The sequence below is a fragment of the Myotis myotis genome, unplaced genomic scaffold (genome assembly GCF_014108235.1).
Source record: "Myotis myotis isolate mMyoMyo1 unplaced genomic scaffold, mMyoMyo1.p scaffold_m19_p_1, whole genome shotgun sequence".
Classification (NCBI taxonomy): domain Eukaryota; kingdom Metazoa; phylum Chordata; class Mammalia; order Chiroptera; family Vespertilionidae; genus Myotis; species Myotis myotis.
Window position 1 is genome coordinate 94,751,748 of NW_023416313.1, and position 14,678 is coordinate 94,766,425.

Here is a 14,678-nt window from a genome sequence, read left to right on the forward strand (position 1 = left end):
AATTCATCACAAGTCATCATTTCTTTCTATCTAGTTTCTCATGTATTTCTATCTAGTTTAGTTCAATGAACTCTATTGAATGCCTGCTTTATGCCAGATACTGTGCTCTGGGCATATAAGTACTCCTATCTTAAATTTCTGATTTTCTAGGAGAGAATATAGCATGATTCAAGCAATCATAGAAGTGTGTTTCAGTAGCAGTATACAAGAGGAATTACTTTGTTAGGGAAGGCAGAAAGACTTGCAAAGGATATGATGCTTGAATAGGGTTTTTAAGAATAGATAGGAGTTCTTCAGAATAATGATAGAGTAGCAACATATGCTAGCTAGAGGGCAAAGCATACACAAAGACATGGAAGCATAGCACAGTGTGACCTGGCAGCCATAGGTAATAGCACTATAGAATAGATGAAGTTTGAGTTAAAGGGTGGTGAAAATTATGTTTTTCCTTTTTTTATTGTCAAGAGCTTTATATGCCTACACTAGAGTATCAACTTGTTTTTCTCCATGTCTGTGATTATTGAAGGCTTAGTCTTTTTCAGTACTCTGCTAAATCATTCATATGTACCGGACCTTTAGACTTTAGCCACTGTTATCTTGACAACTAAGCATTTGTATATAGCATGTGTTCTTAATCTTCAACCCTCCACGATAGGAACTGATACCTTAGTATAGTAGAAGGAGGAATGACAACTTTCACTTGTATCTACATGGTCATATAGGTTTCATAATCAGATTTGCATATAACTTTGAAAAAAATTTTAGAGTTAAAGGACTAATATGAAAATAATGTTAGTACAATAATGCAATTTACTATACAAAATAATTTAATTCCATTAAAAAGTGTCTTTTTTCTGCTCTCTAGTCATGCGATAGCACTATATTGAAAAATGCACAATGGAAGAAAACAGGAAGAGGATACCTCCCTTCCATATCTGAGAGAAAATACTTAAATGTATACTCATGCAATGTCTGGCTTTAATCAGCTCTCTAAGACAGTAAAATTATAGGAAATTGTTCATTCATTTTCTTCTGTTCATCATAAAATTTGAAAGCATAAACACAAAGGAAGACTCGTTGTTAAAGAAGATACTGCTTTAGCCCCAGTCAGTATGGTTCAGTGGTTAAAGCATCGGCCTGCACACTGAAAGGTCGTGGGTTCTCTTCCCAGTCAAGGGCATGTACCTGGGTTGCAGGTTCAATCCCAGGCCCCACTCGGGGTTTGTGGAGGCAATCAATTGATATGTCTCTCTCACGTCGATATCTCTCTCTCTTTTTCTCTCTCTCTTCCACTCTCTCAAAAAAAAAAAAAAAATCAATGGAAAAAATATCCTCTGGTGAGAACTAACAAAACAAAAAAGAATATACTGCTTTAAAATAAAGTTGCGTGGAAAATAATATCAAAGCAAACTGATTCTTATATTAATCTGTAACTTTTTTAAGGATGCTGGACAGTTTTATGCTAAATATAAAGAAACAAGACTGAAGGAAAAGGAAGATGCATTGACTAGAGCTGAACTTGAAACACTTCAAAGTGAGTTTTAAACATTATCTTACTGTGTTAACAAAATCATATAAAATTGATTATTTAAGTTTGAATTTTCTCTTAAATTCAGTAGTAATTAAATTTTCTATGTCTTCTTTGCCACCCTCTATATAGAGTTAGTTGTTCTTAATGTGTAATATGTGGGAAATACTGTATTAGTAATTATTGAGCCCTCCACAGTTTAATGTCAGAAGGAGAGAGAAACAACATGGGCCATATAGTTCCTCAAGTCTAGGAGGATCCAGAATCTGGAAACCCTAAAATACTCCAGTGCTGTAATTGTCACTGATACAATATTATGTGCCAAGTCTGTCCAGTTATCACCCAACTTGCTGTATGACAGTAGTAAGTGGGAAACCTGGAAAATCAATGGCTTTTGTTTTGAAAGTTTTGTTTCATTTGTATTAGTGTTATATAATATGAAAAACCTTGACTACATTATCAGCATGTTGAAGTCTTCCACTGAACACTAAAGACAGTTATTGCTGATTTTGGGAAGAGTGGAACATAAAAGGCATTTTCCCCATTTTCTTTTTTGTCTGATTGTTGAAATAGTTTCAATTAAATTGAATAAATAAAACTAAATGTAATTTTTATTAAGTAAAATGTTTACATAAAAGTTTTCTAAGCCTTTTAAGAATAGTCAAAATGTGCCTTTACATTCCTTTATTTTTGTTCAGAGCGTTTAACAATATTTAGCATTAATTTATTTATTACTGTTGTTTACCATCTGGTTCCCCCAATAAAATATAAGTTTCGGGTCTATTGTTTCTATTAAAGTACCTTAAAGAGTCCCTGGGACACAAGTAGGTGCTCAATAAGTACTTGACTGAATTCATGGAGGTGAAATCTCTTATTTTAAAAATTCCAATGTATTTTTGGTTCAGACTTCATTTCCTTCACAGATCTGGATTCTTAGAAAAGTGCATGGTGCCGGTACCAATCTGGGCACAGAAGACAATGCAAAGATTACTTTGCACCTATAAATGAATGTACATGATAGCATGCACAGTTTTACAAAATAATTTGTATACTTTTGAGGATATGCAGTAAAAGTTTTTCTGCAGCATATAGTAGTAATTTAGCCAAATCAACCTAGAGATGAGCAACTGTGGTATTAGTATACCACACATTTAATATACAGAAAAGTGGTGTTAGCTATTTCCCTTCATATACTGAAAGTCCTAGCTACTGCCTTCACCCTGACATCAGACCAGGGTTTAAGAACAGATAAGAATTATGTTATCTTCACACCCAAAAGTGCATTGCCACTACCTACTAGTAAATGTGTGCCTTTGAGGATTTTAGTTTTCTGATCTGTCAAAAAAACAAAAAAACAAAACATGTTGGACTAGATTACCCCAGTGTTAGTTTTCTATTGCTACTCTAACAAATGGCCACAAATTAAATGGCTTAAACACAAATTTATTATCTTAGAGTTGTGTGGGTCAGAAGTCTGACCTGGATCTCACTTACCTAAAATCAAGGTTTATCAAGCAGGGCTGTATTCCTTTCCCAGCTTCTAGAGACCTCCCACATTCCTTGGATCCTGGCCCTTCCTCCATCTTCAAAGCCAGCAATGGTTCATCTCTTACTGTTCTTCTAGTGTCACATCTCTGCCTGAACATAACTGGGAAAGGTTCTCTGCTTTTAAGGACCCATGTGACTAGATGAGGTCACCCTGGAGAATTCAGGATAATCTCCCTTCTCAAGGTGTTCATCATAATCACATCTGCAAAGTCCCTTTTCCCTTGTAAAGTGAAATATTCCCAGCTTCCGGGGATTAGAATATGGTCATATTTAGGGGACTTTTTTTTTTTTTTGCCTATCAGAATTCTTCAAATATCTGGAAAGCTTTAGCTTTACCACAGGACTAGTTTTTTGTTTTTTCGGGTTTTTTTGTCTGCAGGATTGAATACAGTGTCCTGGCACATAGTGATTATTTAGCAGATGGATGAATAAATGGATATATGAATTAATGTAATGCCATGAATATTAATGAGTGTCATGTGAGCACCTATTCTATACAGAACTCAGATTCAGGAGCATGTAATTTAATTCAAAAGTTTCAACAATTACAAGTACAAACTAATATTCAAATCAATTATATAACTATTTAAGTCAGATTTCCATGAAGAGGAAAATTTTTAGTATGAGAGAGGATTACATATTAAGATTGACTAATGTGTGTGTTGGGGGAGTAAGGGTGGACAAATGATTATTATTGTCATATTAAACCTAAGATTGAAATAGAAGCTGATGTTATAGCAGACATTGAAATAGTTTCAGTTAAATTGAATAAATCAATGAATAAATGAAACTAAATGTAATTTTTATATAATTGTTATAAAATTGTTACATAAAATTTTCTAAGCCTTTTAAAACTAGTTAGTCAAAAGGAGGGGGAAATCACATTTTCTATAAGAAAAGAGAAAAATATTAAACTAACTCTTTGATATGTAAATGGCATGTAACATTAGTTTTCTTTGTACCATATAATGGTTCAATATATGTATATATTGCAACGTGATCACAACAGTAAGTCTAATTAATATCCATCATATTGTAACTGCTACAAATGTTTTTTGTTGTGATGAGAGCTTTTAAGATTGATTCTCTTAGCAACTTTTTAATATATAATACAGTATTATTAACGATAGTCATCATGCTGTCCATTTTATCCCCAGAATTTATTTATTTATAACACAACTTATTTTTATGTAGTTTTTGTAACAAGCCATTTATATTGGCATATATGAATTCTCTCATAATAATGGATTAAGTATGTACACTAAAATTCTTTGAAAATAGGGGTTAAACATAAAGTATTTATCATAATACAGAAACTTCCTTTTGAAGTTTATGACTATTTTTCCAAATATGTAGACCATTTGCATTTAATGTAATTATTGATATATTAAGGGCTTAAGTCTGCCATTTTAATTTTTGTTTTCTCTTTGTTCTCTCTCTTTTTCATTTCCCTGTTTTCTTTTTCCTGATTCTTTGTGGGTTATTTGAATATTATTTTTTTAGAATTCTATTTGGATTTACTTATAGTTTTTTAGTGTATCACTTTGTATAACTTTTTTGGTGGGTGCTCTAGGTATATGTTAAATATACATAACTTATACATCTACTGTTGTCCACAGTTTACCATTTCAAGTGATATGTAGAAACATTTCCTCCCTTTACATTCATTTACCTTTCCCACTTATAATTGTCTTATGTATTTTCTTTACATACATTGAATGTTATTGTAATTCGGCTGTCAAGCATAACTTGAAAAACTATAGAGGAGGAGGAAAATCTATTGTGTTAACCCATATTTTTATGTTTCTCTTGTTTTTTCTTTCTTCCTATTGTTTTAAATTTTTTTTTATGACATCCTTTCTTTTTGGAGAATGTCCTTTAGTCATTATCAGACAGGTCTCCTGGTAACAAATTTTCTTAGTTTTCCTTCACCTAAAGTTATCTTGGTTTTCCCTTTATTCCTGAAGGATATTTTCACTAGACACAGAATTTTTTCTTAACTAAAACCTCTTTTTTTAATGTATTTTTTCATTGATTTTTAGAGACAGGAAGGGAGAGAGAAACATCGACCAGCTGCCTCCTACACTCCCCCTACTGGGGATTGAGCCTGCAACCTGGGCTTGTGCCCTGATTCGAAATTGAACCAGTGACCTCTTGGTTCCTGAGTCGATGCTCAACCACTGAGTCACACTGGCTGGGCTCACTAGATACAGAATTTTTTAAAAATATATTTTTATTGATTTCAGAGAGGAAGAGAGAGGGAGAGAGAAATACTAGAAACATCAATGATAAGAGTGAATCATTAATCAGCTGCCTCCTGCATGTCCCCAACTGAGGATAGAGCCCACAACCCGGGCATGTGCCCTTGACCAGAATCGAAGCTGGGACTCTACAGTCTGCAGGCTGAAGCTCTATCCAGTGAGCCAAACCGGCCAGGCTAGATACAGAATTTTAAGTTGACAGTTCTTTACTTTCAGCACTTGAAAATGTTGTGCCACTTCCCTCTGGCTACATGTGTTTGGATACAAATTCTATTGTCATTTGAATTGCTTTTCCTTTACAGGTAAGGTTTCATTTCTCTCTTGCTACTTTTAAGATATTTTTCTTTTTCCTTCTTTTTTTCAGAAGTTTGATTTTCATTATTTATGCATGGATTTCTTTGCAGGTATTTTGTTTGAGATTCATTAAGCTTCTTGAATCTGTAGGGTTGTATCTTTTGCCAGCTTTAACAAACTTTCAGGCAATATTTCTTTGAATCCTCTTTTAGTCCTGCCCTCTTTTTCTCTTTCAGGAATTTTGTGACATGAATGTTGGATCTTTTTAGTGGGTGCTCTGATCATCCATCTTCCTTCCTTCCTTCCTTCCTTCCTTCCTTCCTTCCTTCCTTCCTTCCTTCCTTCCTTCCTTCCTTCCTTCCTTTCTTTCTTTCTTTCTTATCTTCCTTCCTTCCTTCCTTCCTTCCTTCCTTCCTTCCTTCCTTCCTCCCTCCCTCCCTCCCTCCCTCCCTCCCTCCCTCCCTCCCTCCCTTCCTTCCTTCCTTCCTTCCTTCCTTCCTCGTTCTCTCTCTCTCTCTCTCTCTCTCTCTCTCTCTCTCTCTCTCTCTCTCTCTCTCTCTCTCACTCTCACTCTGCTTTCTCTGTCTTTCAGATTGGGTAATTTCTATTATTCTATCGTCAAATTCACTGATTGTTCTCTCTGCTCCATTTTTCTGTCGAGTGCCTATTCATTGTTTTTAATTTCAGTTAATATACTTTTCAGTTTTTATATTCCTATTTGGTTTTTTATGTCTCGTATTTTTTTTTCTGTTGACTTTTTATTTCTTTACTTATTTTAAAGTGTTTCTTATTGCTTGTCAAAACATTTTCATAATGACTGCTTTAAAATCCTAGTCAGATCATTTGGGTATCTTTTTCATCTTGTTGGCATCTGTTGATTTTCTTTTCATTCAAATTGAGATATTCTTGATGAGAGTTTTTATTAAAACTTGTACATTTGGGGCATTATAAGACTCTGGATCTTATTTAATCTTTTCTTTTTCCTAATGTTCTCTGACAACGCTCTAGTAGAAGAAGGACAAGGTTGCTGCCCTGTTATGGTCAGGTAGGGGTGGGAGTCCAGGTTCCCTTCATGGCCTGTATTACAGCTGAGGGAGAGAGGAGTTGTGAGTACTCTCAGGGTTGGGTGGATATGGGTGTTCCTGCTTGTCAGTAGGCCTCCACTGATAACACCCTGGCTGGGATAGGCAAGAATGTCTACTTACTGCTCCCCACCTGGCTTCTGAAATGGCGGGGAGGGGGAGAAGGGGGATACCTCATTGCTGCTGGGCAGCTGTGAAAGCCCTGAGTGTCCTCTCTGCTTCCTCTGAAACCATCCTGGAAGGGCAGGGTAGGGACACCTCATTATCCTTGGATGGATGTAGAAATCCAGGCTACCCACTTGTTCTCTACTGACTCTACAGGGAAAGGTGGTCCTCATTACCTCTCAGCAGGAATGAAAGTCTGGCTTCCTACACCTTCTATCTCACCCTGGAGGGGAGACTGTGGTGCCTTGTTACAGCCTCACAGTGGCAGAAGTCTAGGCTTCCCATTAGCCTTGCTGGCATAGGGAAGGGTTTTGTCAGTTCTTTTTACCTGAAGTAGATTGGCTATTATCTAAAAGTTTTGTTTTGGTTGTTTTTTTTCTTTTCTTAATTTCCTTTTTCTTTTCTTTTTTTTTCCGGGGGGGAGGGTGGGGGAGTCTGGGATGTATGAGGCAAAAAAACAAACACCTCACACAACTCACCACCTTGGTGTTCATTGAGTCCTGCCAAACCTAGCTGGTCTTTCTTCTCTCCATTATTCAGAATCATGTTGTGTTTGTTTCATACAAAAAATTTAGGACTAAAAAAAACTTAAGACTTTTAGTTTTTCTTAGTGGGATGACTGTGGAAAAGTATTTCTCCATTTTTCCAGGACTAGAAGTTTTGTACTACTTTTTTAAAGTGATTTTTAAATGCTTATTTAAAAAGACATCAAACACTTGTAATGGTGATGAAACACCCCAGAAATAAATACAAACAACCAGATTTATTTACTTTTTTTTTATAAGTGGTTCTCTATAAGCAGACAAAATTAGTTCTCATGAGATGGTTTCTTGTTTATGTGGGCTGTCCCTTAGCAGTACTTTGTACAAAATAAAATAAAAAAAAAATGAGAGAAGCTGAATAATGTGACAGGCTTAATGTGGAGTCCATTTTATGGCTTCTTCTTTTCTTTCTCTTTTTTTTTTTATTTGTTTTTTTCTTTTTTTTTTGCTTCTTCTTTTCTAAAAACGTTTTCCAAAACAAAAACCTAGCCCTGGCTGGTTTGGCTCAATGGATAGAACGGCAGCCTGCAGACTGAAGGGTCCCAGGTTCGATTCTGGTCAAGGGCACATACCTGCGTTGCAGGCTGATCCCCAGTAGGGGGCATGCAGGAGGCAGCCGATCAGTGATTCTCTCTCATCATCATTGATGTTTCTATCTCTCCCTCTTCCTTCCCGTCCTCTTTGAAATCAATAAAAATATATTTTTTAAAAACAGAACAACCTGGCCTTCTATTTGGGCTTGTATGGTACTCTGGTGATGCTATATGTGATTGTTGATACGTTTGTAGCAAATTCACATGTCATTTAAGGTACTAATTTCCTGTTATGATGTCAGGGTTTGTTGTGGGGTTTTTTTTAAGTCAGCAACCTAAAAGCCTGCAAATATTAAGGTATTAAAGCAATCCTCTATACTAATAAAAGGGTAATATGCTAATTAGACCAGGAGACCTTCCAGATGTCCTTCTGGACAAAGCCATGGTGGCAGGGCCAAGGCAGAGGCAGTTAGGGGTGATCAGACCAGGAGGGAAGGGCAGTTGGAGGTGATCAGGCTGGCAGGGGCAGTTGGGGGCGATCAGGCTGGGGGGGGGGGGCAGTTGGGAGCGAGCAGGCCAGCACGGGGGGGGGGGCGGGGCGGGGGGGCAGTAGGGGGCGAGTAGGCCAGCGGGGGGAGTTGGGGGCGAGAAGGCCGGCAGGGGAGGGGGGGCAGTTGGGGGCGAGCAAGCCGACAGAGTGGTTAGAGGCGGCCAGGCAGGCAGGCAGGTGAGTGGTTAGGGGCCAGCAGTACCAGATTGCGAGAGGGATGTCCAACTCCCAGTCCTAGATTGGAGAGGGTGCAGGTCGGGCTGAGGGACAAACCCCCCCCCCCCCCACACACACACACACACACACACAAATTTCGTGCACCGGGCCACTAGTATAAAATAAAATATAATAGTAGATTCCACATAATTTCTAATTAAGATAATATTCTTTCTAAACAGAACTGTTTCCCACAGCACTATATTCTTAATGTACATTATTTTTGGCCTTTTATTTCTATTGGGCTGTTTATCCCCTTGTTACTTTATAAAATATCTTTATATAATCTATTTATCAATCTTTTGTTTGTACTTCGACTTGTAGAAGTTCTTTCCAAATCTGTTATTTCTCTCTTGATTTGTTATTCTATCTTTTATCTTTTTTATAGCAACTGGGTTCCTAGTTAATATTTCCTCTTTCTTTAAATAGTACAGGTAGTTTTTTAGATTTCTCATGTAAGATTTTATTGTTTTCGTATTAAATCAAATCACCTATCCACCTGGGATTTACTTATGTATGTGTCCCAGTTGTTATTTTTTCAAATGGATATTTAGTTGTGCCAGCATCATTTATTAAATCCATTTCCCACTGAATTCAAATATTTATAGGTTCTCTATTCTCATCCAGGATTTTGTCTATTCCTATGCCCATAAATTTTTATTAAGTTATAGTACATGCAAACACACATACACACACACACACACACAGGATGGTAAAGATATGGTTTTAAGGCTGTGTGATTTTGACAATAGTAATTAAGAATGGAGTTGCTTCTCAATGTTAACTCTATAATAAAAATGGGATTTAATGAAGAGGCCAGTTGATAACTAGCTACTGATAACTACCCCTGATGCTGCCAGATTAATTTTGCCTTTGTAAAATATTGAAAAGATAAATGTATACCATTTTGTGCCAGGTAGTTTGATAGGGGATCATTTTTTTTCACATCAAACTTATGAGGTTAGATTTACCTATCTTTTACAGATCAGAAAATGACACTTGATCAAATAGTTATTTGCCCAATATTTAACTATTAGGTGGTAAACATAGGATTAAAACACTAATGACCAGGCTTTTCAATTGTGCCAGAAATGAAATGTTTCATGTACTAGTAAAGTACTTTTCCCCCAGTTTTTAAAAATTTTATTTTTAAATTATAGTTTACATTCAATGTTATTTTGTATTAGTTTCTGGTTTACAGCATAGCAGTTATATAATCATATACTTCACAAAGTGTTCCACCAATATTTCAAGTACCCACCTGGCACCATGCATAGTTATTACAGCATTGTTGACTATATTCCCTATGCTTTACTTTACATCCCTATCATAACTACCAATTAGTACTTCTTAATCCCTTCACCTTTTTCACCCAACTCCCTAATGGCCCTTCCTTATGGCATTCATCAGTCTGTTCTCTGTATCTATAAGTCTGTTTCTATTTTGTTTGTTCATTTATTTTATCCTTCAGATTCCACATATAACTGAAATCATATGGAAAGTACTTTGAAAACTAAATATGTATACAAATTGATATTATGATTATATCATCATCATCTCACCATTAGCATCTCTGAGGATTTTTTTGTTTTGATTTTTATTTATTGATTTGAGAGAGAGAAACATCAATTTGTTGTTTCACTTATTTATGCATTCATTGGTTGCTTTTTGTTTGTGCCCTGACTGGGAATCAAACCCACAACCTTGGGGTATCAGGATGATGCTCTAATCAACTGAGCTACCCAACTAGGGCCTCTAAATTTTATTTTAAAACAATGTATGTGCAGTGGAAAATGCACACTAAAACCTATAGCTAAATAGTTTGATGAAAAATAGGTGTTCTTTCAAGATATGGTCTATGAATAAAATGTTAAAAATTATTTTTGTTCTTTTAAACATTTCTTAGAGCCAAAGAAAGTTAAAGTAAAAAAACCAAAACCTGAATTTCCTGTGTATACGCCTTTGGAAAGTGCATATATTCAATCATATGATCATGGAACTTCTATAGAAGAAATTGAGGAACAAATGGATGATTGGCTGGAAAACAGGAACAGAACACAGAAAAAACAGGTAAATAAGCTTTTGAAATTTTATTTTGTGTCAAATACATGCAGACAAGTACATTAAATATAGATATACAGCTACATATCTCAGTGAGCTCAGTGATCTATCACTAGAGAACCAAGTTAACCATTGCCAAGATCAAAAAATAGAACATTGCTATTATTCACAGTGGCCAAGACATAGAAACAACCAAAAGTATCTTTTGATTGATGATTGAATAAAGAGGATGTGGTACATATATGCAATAGAATACTACTCAGCCATAAGAAAAGATGAAATAGTGCCATTTGCCACAACATGGATGGAACTTGAGAATATTATGCTAAGCATGCTAAGCAAAATAAGTCAGACAGAACGACTCAAGAATCATGATTTCACTTATAAAACTGAAGGGAACAAATGAACAAACAAGACAAATAAAAACTCATAGACACAGACATCAGTAAAGCGCTTACCAAAGGGAAAGGGGTTTGGGGGGGAAGGGGTGTTGTAAATTGTAAGTAGGGTCAAATATATGGTGACAGAAGATTTGACTTTCAGTGGTAAACACACAGTGCTTTATGCAGATGATGTATCATAAAATTGTACACTGCAAACCTATATAATTTTATTAACCAACTAGAGGCCCGGTGCACGAATTCATGCAACAGTGGGGTCCCTCGTCCTGGCCTGCAGGATCAGGCTGAAACCGGCTCTCTGACATCCCCTGAGGGGTCCTGGATTGCAAGGGCACAGGCCAGGCCGAGGGACCCCACCGGTGCACAATCAGGGCCAGGGAGGGACACGGGATGTTGGCCATTTGGGGAGGGCTCCAAGGCATGTCCAGCCAGTCTCCCTCATTCCCGATCAGCCAGACCCCAGCAAACCTACCAGTCGGAGCATCTGGCCCCTGGCGGTCAGTGGACATCATAGCAACTGGTTGACTGTCTGCCCTCTGGTGGTCAGTGCACATCATAGCAAGCGGTTGAGCGGCCTTAGCATATCATTAGCATATTATGCTTTGATTGGTTGAATGGACGACCGGACACAGCATATTAGGCTTTTATTATATAGGATGTCGCCCCAATTAAAAAAGAGAGAGAGGGACAGAAGGAGGGATGAAGGGAGGGGACATTTCCAATACACAGAAGCCTTACTCATGCTTCCTCCTTTGGCCCATGAGCCAGGAGGTCACAGTTTGATTCACTACTTTTCTTTTCTTCCAACTAGATATCTATTATCCTTACTTCTAACATCATAGATTAGTTTTTCCTATTGTTTGAAGTTTATAAATGGAATCATCCTTCATCATTTCAGACTGCTATAACAAAAATGTAATAGACTGGGTAGCTTAAAGAACAAACATTTATTTCTCATAGTTCTGAAGATTGAAAAGTCCAAGATCAAGGCATCAGCAGCTTTGGTGTCTGGAGAGGGTGCTCTTGCTAATTCATAGACAGTAGTCTTCTTGCTCTGTCCTTATATGGCAGAACAGGTGAGAGAACTCTCTGAGGTCTCTTTTATAAGGTCACTTATTTCACTTATAAGGGCATATCACAATGGGAGTTATGAATTGAGGGGAACACAAACATTCCATCCAGAATACATCCCATATGTAATCTTCCATCTACTTTCCTCTATTTAATATAATATTTGTGAGACTCATTCATTATTGTGTATAGCAGCGGGTTATTCATTTGTATTGCTATATAGTAGACCACTTAGAAATATATACAGCACAAATTATTTTTTTGTTGGAGATTTGCATTGTTTCTAGTTTTTGGTGATATGAATAATTTTCTTGTGAATATTATACTTCTAGTACATTTTACAAAAAATGTAACTTTCTATTTTTGGAGTTATGTTGCAGGGTCAACTTCAGTAAATAGTTCTAAACGAGTTTTTTTAAAATGTTTTTATCAATTTCTACGTAAGCAGCATGATATGAAATTTCTAGTTACTCTACATTCTTGCCAATACTTGGTCAAGTCTTTTATATTTTAACCATTATGTTAAGTTATGTAGTGATATCTAATTATGTTTCAATTTGCATATTCTTTGATTAATAAGATTGAATTTATTAAACACTGAAGTCCTCCTATATAAAGAGCCTTTTCAAGTCTTTTTGTACTACGTTGCCTGTGTTTTTACATACTGATTTTTTATGAGTTCTTTTTATATTTCAGAAATGAGTCTTGCATATATTTCCTCCTTCTGGCTTGCCTTTTTACTCTCTTCATGGTATCTTTTGATGATCAAAATTACTAATTTTAATAATCAATCTTTTCTTTTTCTTTATTTGGTGTTTTTTATGTTGTGTTTAAGAAATATTTTCCTATCTCATAATAAAGACTTGAGGCCCGGTGCACAAAAATTTGTGCACTCGGGGGTTCCTTCAGCCCGGCCTATGCCCTCTTGCAGTCTGGGACCTCAGAGGATGTCCACCTGCTGGCTTAGGCCCGCACCCTGGGGGGATCAGGCCCAAGCTGGCAGTCAGACATCCCTCTGGCAGCCCAGGAGCCCTCGGGGGATGTCCACTTACCAGCGGGGAGCAGGCCTAAGCTGCAGTCAGACATCCGTAGCGCTGCTGAGGAGGCGGGAGAGGCTCCCACCACCACTGCTGTACTGGCAGCCGTCAGCCTGGCTGAGCAGAGCTCCCCCTGTGGGAGCACACTGACCACCAGGGGGCAGCTCCTGCATTGATCGTCTGCCCCCTGATGGTCAGTGTGGGTCATAGTGACCAGTCATTCCCAGTCCTTCTGCTGTTAGGGTCAGTTTGCATATTACCCTTTTATTATATAGGATAGAGGCCTGGTGCACGGGTGGCAGCCAGCTGGTTTGCCCTGAAGGGTGCCCCGATCAGGGTGGGGGTCCTGCTGGGGTGCTTGGCCATCTTGGGTGAGGGGCTCATGGCTGTTTGCAGGCTGGCCACACCCCCTTCAGGGTGGGGGTCCCCACTGGGTTGCCTGGCCAGCCTGGGTGAGGGGCTGATGGCTATTTGCAGGCTGGTCACACCCCCTTCAGAGTGGGGGTCTCCACTGGGGTGCCTGGCCAGCCTGGGTGAGGGGCTGATGGCTGTTTGCAGGCTGGCCACACCCCCTTTAGGGTGGTGGGTTCCCACTGGGGTGCCTGGCCAGTCTGGGTGAGGGGCTGAGGGCCATTTTCAGGCTGGCCAAGCCCCCTGGCGACGGAAGCTCCCAGCCTCTTTTTTCTTTTTTCTTTTTTCTTTTTATTCTGGGATTTATTTACCTTCTATAATTGAAACTTTGTAGCCTTCAGAGGAGCTCAGAGCCAGCCAGGACAGGCGGGAGGGAAGTCTCCTGCTCACTCTACCTCTGTGGCCATGGCTGGCTGAAAGCAGGTATCTGGGGTTTATTTATCTTCTATAATTGAAACTTTGTTGCTTTGAGTGGAGCTCAGAGCCCACCCCGGCAAGTGGGGAAGCTTGGCTTCCTCCATCATTGGGGCAACCAAGCCTCTTGCTTGCTCCAGCTCCATGGCTGCTGGCCGCCATCTTGGTTTGATTAATTTGCATATAGTCGTTCTGATTGGCTAGTGGACATGGCTTAAGGCGTAGTGAAGGTACGGTCAATTTGCATGTTTGTCTTTTATTAGTGGATATTTTCACCCTAGCTCAGTGGTTCTCAACCTGTGGGTCACGACTCCTTTGGGGGTCAAATGACCCTTTCACAGGGGTCGCCTAAATATATCCGGCATATCAGATATTTACATTACGATTCATAACAGTAGCAAAATTACAGTTAGGAAGTAGCAACGAAAATGATTTTATGGTTGGGGGTCACCCCAGCATGAAGAACTGTATTAAAGGATCGCGGCATTAGGAAGGTTGAGAACCACTGCCCTAGCTGGTTTGGCTCAGTTGATAGAGCATTAGTTTGCAGACTGAAGGGTCCCG

General features: G+C 38.2%; 1 protein-coding gene across 2 annotated transcripts in view; it reads left to right on the forward strand.

Annotated features, from left to right (window-relative positions):
• The window catches only part of DNAJC1 (DnaJ heat shock protein family (Hsp40) member C1), a 207,247-nt gene that overhangs the window by 111,822 nt on the left and 80,747 nt on the right, over positions 1-14,678 (forward strand). For both annotated transcript variants that reach the window (XM_036345225.1, XM_036345234.1), the window contains exons 7-8: positions 1,444-1,534; positions 10,626-10,789. In XM_036345225.1, coding sequence (XP_036201118.1) covers positions 1,444-1,534; positions 10,626-10,789 — 255 coding nt within the window. The remainder of the gene's footprint in view (positions 1-1,443; positions 1,535-10,625; positions 10,790-14,678) is intronic.